Source organism: Dermacentor silvarum, chromosome 1 (genome assembly GCF_013339745.2).
Source record: "Dermacentor silvarum isolate Dsil-2018 chromosome 1, BIME_Dsil_1.4, whole genome shotgun sequence".
Classification (NCBI taxonomy): domain Eukaryota; kingdom Metazoa; phylum Arthropoda; class Arachnida; order Ixodida; family Ixodidae; genus Dermacentor; species Dermacentor silvarum.
In genome coordinates, this window is record NC_051154.1 from 246,496,856 (window position 1) to 246,507,785 (window position 10,930).

General features: G+C 41.9%; 1 protein-coding gene across 1 annotated transcript in view; it reads left to right on the top strand.

Annotated features, from left to right (window-relative positions):
• Window positions 1-10,930, top strand: part of LOC119452118 (substance-P receptor) — a 45,931-nt gene that overhangs the window by 11,222 nt on the left and 23,779 nt on the right. Inside the window, exon 2 of the mRNA XM_037714513.2 lies at window positions 8,946-9,138. Coding sequence (XP_037570441.2) covers window positions 8,946-9,138 — 193 coding nt within the window. The remainder of the gene's footprint in view (window positions 1-8,945; window positions 9,139-10,930) is intronic.

A 10,930-nucleotide genomic window follows, 5' to 3' on the forward strand; every position in this document is an offset into this window, starting at 1 on the left:
CCAGACGACGTAGAAAAGAGCACAAACATGATGTCGAAAGGGGTCATCATGTGCCCAACGCACTCGCGGAGCACCTGCACAAGTGCAATCGCGCCATAAACGGGGACAACACGAACAATTATCGCAAAGGAGAAGAACGTGACGAGGCCTCTACTCTAATCACTATACTAATACAGGCGACGCTTAACACTATCAACCGGACGGACGGTACCATGCCCCAAGTTTATGTTCGTTCTCTTCGTCACGTGCTAGGCACATAAACTGACCCCGCCGCTACGTCTGCTGCATTGTAAACAGAAAACCCCGTATACGTAGGTTCCCAAACGTCAATAATAATTTCGACTTGGTCAGCGACCCTGGTTTCTCGCTTTTTGTAACATGCTTTTTGTCGGACTCTTGACTCAACTGCTCGTGCGTTTAGCCGTGCATTTTCTCTGCTCAGAGATAAAGGCGGGGAAAGCGCAGCAATAAAAGATTATAGAAGACAGGAACAACAATGACCAAAATGTGGACTACAACAGCCAAAGTCGGGGCAGCTGCAATTACAGTTTCATAACACCCTGCATAGCGTAGACGCATTTGCTTCTTTAGGAAAACAGTCACCGTCGTGCGAAGGATATATTTATTGTTTATTTATTTATGAAATAGTGCAGGCCTTGCAACACCCATGAATGAGGGGTAGAGTACATACACAATAAAGCAGTACATGTAGAATCGAAGTATAATACAAACAGATTGCGTCAGGCACGTTAGAAAAGAAAGGTAAAAATACAGAATTAATCAAACAATACAACGAAGTCATTTGATGCAGCACAGCTTCAGTAGTGCAAAAATAAAAGTCATTACAACATCGTGAACAATAACAGGTTCATTAAGCATCAGGTTCAACAACTGGTTAATCAAAGATGAAGAACTCAGCCAACCTTATTAAATATGTGTTCAGTCTAGTCAATGCTGGCCAGTTGACCAATGGGCAGACTGTTCCACTGTGTTATTGTGCCAGGGAAGAAAGAGTATTTGAAAACGTTGTTCTGGCACTGTAAGGTCTTAGAGACGCTAGGTGACGATGCGTTGTTCTGCGGGCCCTAAGTGGATGTATGTAAGGCTGCGGAAAAAGAGACAATTTGCCTGTATTAAGTAAAAAAAGAAATTTAGGTCTGTGAATTTTCTTTTTGAATTGCTACGTCTGAATTTTATGTTCAGTCGTTAGATTGCTTGGGGAGTCAGTTAAGCGATACTTCGAAAAGATGAACCTCAATGGTTTACGCTGAATTATTTGTAGGGCATCAATATTAGTTTTAATATCAGGATCCTACATCGTGGCTGAATATTTCAGTTTAGGACGGACGAGGGACGTATAAGCAATTAGACGAGTTTCAGTGGGAACATTGGTGCCTGAGCAGGCAAAGCTTCTGGAAAGCGCACTCGCATAAGTAAGAAAGTCGTAAGAATGTCTGTCGCGAAGTCATTTCGCGGGCGTTAGATGTTAATGAGTCGTGTCACTGCTCGACGCGAAGCCAGCTTGCTGTACAGCGTGGGCTTAAGCGCACCAAAGGACATCGGAGGCGCTAATAAACGTTACGTTAATGTTGTCTGTGTCCCGTTGCCTCAGCGTTCGAGCGTGCACTGCACTTCAGTGCGAACACAGAGTGACGCTCCTGAAGCGCAACCGTTAAATTTCGAGGCGCCTGCAGAACACGCTTCACGCTGATCAATACCTATACTCTGTAATGTATTGTGCAGTCAATGACCGTTCATTTGCCAACTCAATATTTGGAGGTGTCGGACCCAGAAATAGGATTTTCGAAATAGTTCGCAGTGCAACACTGAGTTCCGCGAAAAATGTCGACACTAAGTGGAATGAAATGGGCTGCGACGAAACAGCGCGAATGAAATGGGCTGCGACGAAACAGCGCGAGTCCTTCATAGAAATAATCATGCGGAATCTGAGTGAGTTGTGAGGGAATTCGTGGACAGGCAGGCGATCAGTATATATCGCGATGCACCCCTTTTCTCCATAAAAAGATAGAGCCGAACGGTGTTCTATTTGAAAGGCGGACAGTCGTACGAGCTGTTAGATATAACACCATTGCATACGCACAGTGATCGAATACACGTCGCATTCATGTTCTTCAGTTATGATGTGTTTCCTTTGTGCAAGCAAATTAGCTTTGGTCTCCTACAAACGCCCCAATTTCTTGCCTGCCTTCACAATCAGTTTGTGCAATATTCGGATGCCCTCATGATCGTCACTGTTACCACCATTGTTTAGTCGTCGTCCTCATCACTATCGTCATCGTGATTTATTTTATTCATTTATTTAAAATGCTGCAGGCATATTCACGCCTACACAGGCGATGCTACGCAAGAATAAATAAAATACATAATAAACGAATGTTCGTAAAACGACTTGTTAAGATGTTAAGATAAGCCTTAGTAAAACGGCGTCAAGAAACAACTCAGGAAATCTACTATCAGCACAAATTATACATAAAAAAATCATGCACATGCAACACACATCTTGGAATCTATGTGAAGTGAAGCTTTGGTGAATCGGTTATACAAACGCTATAAATTTGCTCATTTCATTCCTGCGTCTTTGGCGTCAAGGAAACTGATGTGCGCGCATGTGCTTTCATGTACTAAGACTACACGTAATGTGACACACGCGGTGATCATCTGAAAGAGCTCGTTGGCGTTGGCAAGATAGAATCATACGTGCGATTGTGGCCCAATGGCTACAGCGCCGGGCTCGTTATTCGCGCAGGGTTCGCAAATCTTTGATAAGTAATTATTACATGCCGTATAGTGCCGATGGCAAACCTACCACCTCTGCTGAATCTGATTGCAACGCAGGAATACTACAACATTTGCAGGACCTTAGACGGCAGTCGGTGCGCTTTATGCAAGAACAAGTCCGACTTACTAAAGGCACTATCTGAAAATAAAACATCTCCGCAACCATTGGAAACTAAAATTGTTGCAATGAATGAAGTAGTTGCGTCCGTTGAGGCCAGTAATTACGTACTTGACGGCATTGTAGAAGATGTGAACAATACAAAAGTGTTAGTTGATGAGGTTGCTCATAATAGTTAGCAGTGACATCGTAGTTTGCACCACACAGAGGAGGATAGAAGCATGGTCAACGCCGCAGAAACATGGCAACAAAGTGAAGAAAAAAAGTTACTGGGCTGTTGCGAGAACATATCGATCCTAGCCTATAACGCATGATTCTACTCAACGGGCTCACCGCCTGGGTGGGCGCTATTAAGATGGTCGATGCAGGCTTGTAATTGTGAAATTTAGTACATTAAAAATAAAAGAAATAATTTTGAAATAGTGGAGAAAACTAAAAAACAGTAACGTTGCCGTTAAAGATTATCTTTCTCTCGCTGTGCTCGTTTTTTGCTGGCCGATTTGGCCAAGGCGCTTCCAGAATCCCCAGTTTTCCCTCTACGACGTGATAAACTATTCGTGAACAACTCCACTGGCATCTATGACAGCCAGTCTGACAGTGTTCAAGAGATATCACTTAGAGATTCCCTTCGTGCTTCCATGCAGCCGTGCCGATGGCTCCATCTGGCAAACCACCTGGTAGATTATCTATCCACACACGAGCACATATTGCCCTAAATAAACAGTCATCGCATGCCCAGCCTAATGTTATGCAATCACAGCAAATTTCGAGAGGTTGTGGTGTTCATTCAGTGTCGACCATTTTCGTTAATGCAAGCGTCTCAACAAGCGAGACCACGTTAACTCACTAATAGCCCCAATAGCTTCAAGCGACGCAGACCTCATCTTTCTAACCGATACACGCCACACCCTCCGCAAACGCCACGACCATCCGCAGACGCCACTCAGCTGTCCTCGCCAGCTACGCATTTGAAGAGCGCGCCTGTGTCAGCAAGTCTTAAGTCATGCTGCAATTCTCAAGGAATTGCTCAACTCGTACGCTGCCTGTTCTTACATAGCAGCGGGTGTGACGGCTGACGAATACGTCGCAGTTGATGATGACGTGATGACGTAATTGTAAAGGGTGGCCGACAACGCCTTCAAAGCCTACTAGGGTGGGAAGGACTGGAGAATTAACAAAGTTAGCAGGGATGAAGCGCCTGTAAACAAACGAGGCGTTTTTATGGCATGGGTGATTATATGGCGGCAAATGATGATCCGCAGCATTACCTTGCGTAGCTCCCGCGTTTCGCAGCGGAGCGCGCCCTGAACGAACCTCGTTGCAATGAGGCCTGTTTTGCTTGAATTCATGTAATTCAATAATTTTCTCATGAATTCATGTTAAATAACGGTTTTCTTTAGGCGAAAATGCTTTCAATGCTTTATTGCGAGCGCTGCACTGCGCGATCTTTACAACGAATGGACCAGTATAGCAAAGGAATTTGGAGGTCCAAAGCTCTTCGTTATACTGCATATTGTTAGGCGATTTTAATTTTCCCAACATCTGCTGTGACGGCGTGTATTCTGCCATCTTCCCGTTCTCGTCCCAATGTCAGGTTGTCTTGGACCTTGGCTCATGTTTTCATTTCGCTCAACTTGTTGCAAACCCAACTAGACGCGCCACTTATTCTGCTAAAATACTAGATTTATTATACTATGGACTCACCCTGAAGTCCTGTCTAGTATCTCTTTACTACCAGGTCTAAGCTCCATTCCGATTTAAATGTTTTCACAAGCCCACCAGGTCAATCAACATCAAAACTCATTGGCGATTATAATGGAGATAACTTTAATATTATCAATGAGCAACTTGCCTACTATGATCAGCGTTCAGCCTAGGAAAATTTGAATTTGTATTTCTAAAAAGATTGCGAGCCTAAGAACACATATATACCTGCGAGGAATATTTGAACGAACACCATGCTGTTAACGAACTCGCAGCCACCTTTGAAATAAAGAAGCGCCTATTTCTAGTGGCTAAATCGTGAAAGACATTTTCGCTGGGATACGTAATTTTTTTTATTGCCACACAATATACTAACGCACTTTGCGCTGCTAAAAAACAGTTTTCAATTACACATTAGCTAGCTACTATGCGTTTAAATAATCCCAAAAAGTTGTGGCCAAGTGTAAACAACGAAGATAAATGTGATATTTCTCTCTGTGACGAATCTAGAGAGCCAATTTCGCCAGATGATTGTTTTTTTAGTTTTTAACAACTTATTTACTTGCATTTTTTGTTCTTCTGTTTTAGAAGTTAACACTTCTGGTGCCTCAAGTCCCGATTTCTCTCAATGTTGCCCGTTCTTATTGATCCTGTTGGGATTCTGAACATAATTGATTCGTTAAAATTGTCATTATTCTGTGAACCTCAGAATATCAGCTCAAAAATAAAAAAAAATATTCGTCCATCTTTCTGGCAGAAATGTGTCAGCAATACTTGCACAATGGCACTTAACCCTAGCAATAGAAAACCGGTGAGGTGCTTCCGCCATATAAATCGGGTAACAGACGTTTATCACTACACTACAGACCCATTTCCTTAAGTAGAATTGTCTGCAAAATAATGGCGCATCTATTATGCTGCCGACTTTTCAACTTTCTTGAATCGAATGATTCTTCTCATCAGCACGTCATGGTTTCGAAAGTTCGTTCTCCTGCGAAACGCAACGTCTTTTCAAACATTCACTGCATGCTATACTATACAAAGTTTTCCGTACAGACTGAATGTTTTTGGACCTTTCAAGGCGTTTGACAAAGTAAATTATGAAATATTAAACTGTTAATAGTAATTATTAAATTATTATTATAAAAACTTTTCCTACTTAATTTATACCCTAGTCTACTACTACAGCTCGAGTGTTTTCTTACTAATAATTTTCGATATATTAACCATTCACAGAGCTAACATCTGGCGTTCCTCAGGGTTCTGTTTTAGGTCCGGTACTGTTTCTAATTTATATTAATGACCTGCCTAGCCAGGTGCCTTCATTAATACATTTATATGCAGCCGAATGCGTTCTTTACCGCGAGACCAGTCACCTGAGTGATGAGCAGGCCTCACGGACCAAACCTAATTAAATGGCAATTTGGTGGTGAAACTTGGCAAATGGAACTTCACTCTATACAAAACGTAAATTAATGCGCGTTTCGCGTCCGAACATTTGTTCCCCGCCTTGCAGTTTATACAATATTTCACAAAAGGCCATATCTTCATATAACTATTTAGGAGTTATCATAACTGCTACCTTCACTTGGAAACCTCATATTGACTCAATAACTTGTAATGCTAATCACGTATCAGGGTAGTTCCGGCGCAACTTCTCTAAAGCACCAGTTTCTCTAAAGATACTCAATTCTAAGACACTTTGATGAAAATGAGAATATTCAGCTTAATTCTGACACCCCTAATTAAGCTAAACTTACTCAAGCCAATCAACTTGCCCAGAATAACGCGACTCGCTTTATTCTTTCTAATTACAACCGCACAGCCATAAAATAATAATGAAAATTAGCTTATCATTTTCTTCGCTGTCAGTACGCCGAATCGTTTTTTTCCCGTCTTCGCCTTTTCCGTAATGTTTACGATCTCACGCCTTTGCACAGCGAGCTCATTTCAACACCCACCTATTGTTGGCCTCGTGTTGACAAAAAAAAAATCGGTAGGCGACAATAACCTTTGACTTAGGTGCCTCGCACCACCGCGTTGGTGTTCTGTGCATTGGTGTGCGGTAATCAGTGATTTCTAATTATTTCTAATAATTCCAGACACTCCAGTAACTCAACTTGTAACTAAACTTATGCTCTGATATCATATCTATAATGAAACCCACGAACTTTGTATTGTACTATTTTTTTATTTTTTCTTATTAATTTTGAATTTTGTCCCCGGTCGTCTCAGCTAATAATTTTTTTATTATTCCGGACACTACAGTAACTCAACTTGTAATAAACTTATGCTCTGATATCATATCTGTAATTAAACCCATGGATTTTGTACTGTACTATGCTTAATTTTTTTCTTATTTATTTTGAATTTCGTCTCAGCTAATTAATTCGAATTATTCCAGACGCTTCAGTAACTCAATTTGTAACTAAACTTATGCTCTCATATCATATCTATAATGAAACCCATGAATGTAGCACTGTACTAGTGTTTATATTTTTAGGATTTATCTTGAACTTCGTCCCCGGTCCTATCAGGTGGTAAGCCGGAAGTTAATTCATTAAAATTATTCCAGACACTCCATTACCTGAACTTCTAACTAAACGTATGCTCTGATATTATATCTATAATGAAACCCATGAATGTTGTACTGTACTATCTTTTTCCATTTTTTTTCTCAATCGCGTCACTGGTCCTCTCAGGAGGTGAACCGAAAGTGCTGCGCAAGAAACAAGAGTGTCACTCGATGCTCGTGCAATTAATAAAGTGGGAAGCCGTCGCTGCAATGCGAAGACCTTTTATTTTTTCATGCCGCTCACAACTAAACGCCTGGAACCACATGTCTCCAACAGTGTGCTTCTCCGAAAATGTTTATTTTATTCTTTTCTTGCGTATAATGGCACCTGATTTTTATTTTTCATTCTTCTATGTATCATGTGCATATGTTCTCGCGGCGCACGTTCTCTGAGCATGTGATATATGCATGCACATTGCATACTGCTATCGCTTACTCGTCTTTTCTTTCTCTTTACTTGGGATTATTGTTGTTTACTGTGGTGCCATCGTTGCCGTTTATTGTAGCTAGTGCTGCTCAGTTTTTTCCATTTCTTTATTTTGTAGCTTCTATGACAACTGTACAGTGACGTTACGTCTCTTTGAATTTTGAATTGCCTTTTGAATTGTAGCGCCACTCCCCTCTTTAAAGCTTCGGCGATTGAGGGTATTTGAAATAAATAAATAAATAAATAAATAAATAAATAAATAAATAAATAAATAAATAAATAAATAAATAAATAAATAAATAAATAAATAAATAAATTGAAACACGAACAGCACGAGTGGAAGTAGACTGCTCTGCTGCGTCACCCGCTTCGCCTGCATTGGCAACAGCGGCTTAATTGAGGCTCCAATTTGTACATTTGTGTCCACGCCATGATTAAAAAACCCGATATATGGAACGAATACATAAAACACTCCCAGGAACAGCTGTTACGAATAATATTTTTCTGTTCGCGTTTCGTTTTGTGTATGATTGTATGTAAATTCGAACACGTGAAAGCGTAGTACACAAAGAAAACCCGGAAAAGCAAGAAAAGAAATGCACTTAAACCATAGGACGTGCTAGGCATAAAAATGGCTTTTTTTTTCATCGAACACTACAGATTTGCACGCTAGACCAGCTCCAACTCAAGATGTGATTATGAAAGGGATATAAATGCATCCACCAATACAGCACTCTAATCGTCGCCTAGTAGGCTATTCCGCGATCCCGTGACAGAAGGAATAAAAAGAATGCTTAAATGGGCTGCAGCCTAGGAACAATGGGCGAACGGCGTTTCCCATTATTAGTTTGTTACTAAAGCGACAACTGAGATGTTCCAGGTGTTCCTCCTTATTTACGGAGTTATATACAAACATGACAAGAAACATAAGGCAGAGTAATCCTTCGCTGACTCGCCAGAGTTGTCAGATACAGAGGGCTGTAACACTGTCATGCTAGGAATAACTTGAATGAATACATGAATGTGTCCGATTTTGAATTTCTTGTTTCTGTCGGTCAAGTATTTCTGGTTCGCGTTCCAGCCTATTGCCCGATTCTGTACGATGACCTGAACAGTATTTTGTACGCTGTCAGTTTCACTTTCCAGTCAAGCACCCGCATGTAAAAGAAATACACTGCTCCCCCTTCCTCCCTCTTTTCACTCTCAACTTCTGACATCGCTATGGCCATGTTTTACGAGGCTACAAAGCGTCGATTCTAGACTGGGTGTAAATGAATAGCACCGTCTAAGCATTCTTCTATTTTTCTTCAAATGTGGCGCAGGTACTACGCCATCATGTACCCACTGAGCTTCCGGTGGACTCGGCGTCGAGGACCGCATATAATTCTGACCATCTGGGTGGTGGCAGGCCTGCTGTCCAGTGTGCAGCTTGTCTACGGTCGCGCCAAAGAATTCACCTGGGCCGAGGAAACATACTACGACTGCACCGAGGACTGGGAGGTCAATGCCGGGAAGGTGCGCGATGATGCTTTCACTTGCTCGGCTGCGCACGCAGCAAAATGTGGCACATGTGCTTTTGCTACATCAGCCACTAATAGCCCTACATTCGAGCAAACGCTTCATTCCTGACAGACATCACTGAAAGCGACGGCTAGCATAGGAGAAGAGCTGCCGCGCAGTTGTGTTGCAGAGGCGTCCTTTTGACAAAACCATGGAACATAATTGAGGCTCACTGAACAACCAAACAATTAAGTCAGCGTTTAAGCCTCCGTTCACAACCACAGACGTCAAAATCCCGGTGGAACGACCGCCAACTTCAAAATCAAGCGCGTTCTTCTAAACCCCGTTATGAAAATCGAGGAACAGCTTCCATCAAAGCATTGCACGGACTGTCGGTGCCAATTATAAATCGGACAATACGCGTATTGCTCTCTAATGTATGACGTTTGCGCTTTTTGACAATGAACTTCCTGGTACACTATGGTGCAATATAAGAGTGACTATCTAATCAACTTCCTATCAACTATTGCAACGCACCTCCGAGTTGAAACCTCGTTCGCTGATATTTTACTGAGTATTACTGGTGCCGAAGAATAGGGCCCGTGACACCATTTTGATTGCCGGCAGCAAGGTCCGGCTGGTGCTATCTCAGTGTACTGCACAGGTGCCTAGAAATGTGCCCGCTGTATACAAATACCAAGCCCCCGATGCTAAACGGGGTGATGTATACATCGCATACTTGCCGGAGAATAAAAAAAAAGAAAAAGAAAACCATCGCACATATGCTCTAAACTCACGTCTTCCCTTTAACAGTCGACCGCAGTGTATATAAAGGAGTGTACTTAATAACGATACTCAGTGCTCACGCGGAAAGTAGATGCGACACGCACATTAGAAAGAGTAGTTACCATAATTCCCGATCCAGAAGATATACGTTCACACCGACGCTAAAGGCAGCTTTGCTCTTTGTTCAGAGTGGTGATTGTCATGAGTCAGGTGCCTGCATTTATATTAACCGATTTTCATTTAGCATCATAATTTCGGCCGAACAATTAAAGCATTCAATTCTAATGTATCATCACAAAGCGTTACTCCTGAAGCCGTCCTCGGTCGATGAAAATAAAAAATAAAAAAGTATTCTCGGTCTCCCAATGCATCGAGGGGAGAATTCGGCCACGAAGCTCTTTTTTCAAGCGCATTTTAGGGGGAGTCGCCATCGCTGTGGTTGTACATTACCGACGTCCAAACAGTACTGAAGGCACTGGCATAAGCAGGCCTCAATGCAAAACGGCTTGTATACACATTGCGTATTACGCAAACTGCGTCCGAAGGGAAAGCGTTTGCAGCTCTTAGTTGCTCATCGCTCAAGTGATTAAAAGATAATGAGTTATACGCTTGTGCCTCATAATTGAAGTCAGTAATTTTTTTTCATTGGCCCCTTTATTGAATTTTCACCAGCGAGAACATACTTCGATATATGTGTCCTTTTCATCTTCCATTAAAGTGCATTCCAAAGCGAAGGACGTGCCGTAGACTTCCTCCTATCTTGCATTTATTAAACGAGAACACCAGCAGCACTTTTCTACTGCTGTTCTTTTTTAATGTTCATCAGAGCTCTGATTGTGCTTCTTTCATGCCATATGTGCCAGTGAATGTGGCGATGGCTTCCGTGCGTAGATCTTTTCCGCAATTATAGCGGTGATTCAGTTTTCTTTTTTTTCTCTCAAATTGTTGGCTCCTTGCGAAAGGCAAACGTGTTCTGATTGAAACGATGTACGCGGATTTGAAAATGTGCACCCTTTCATAA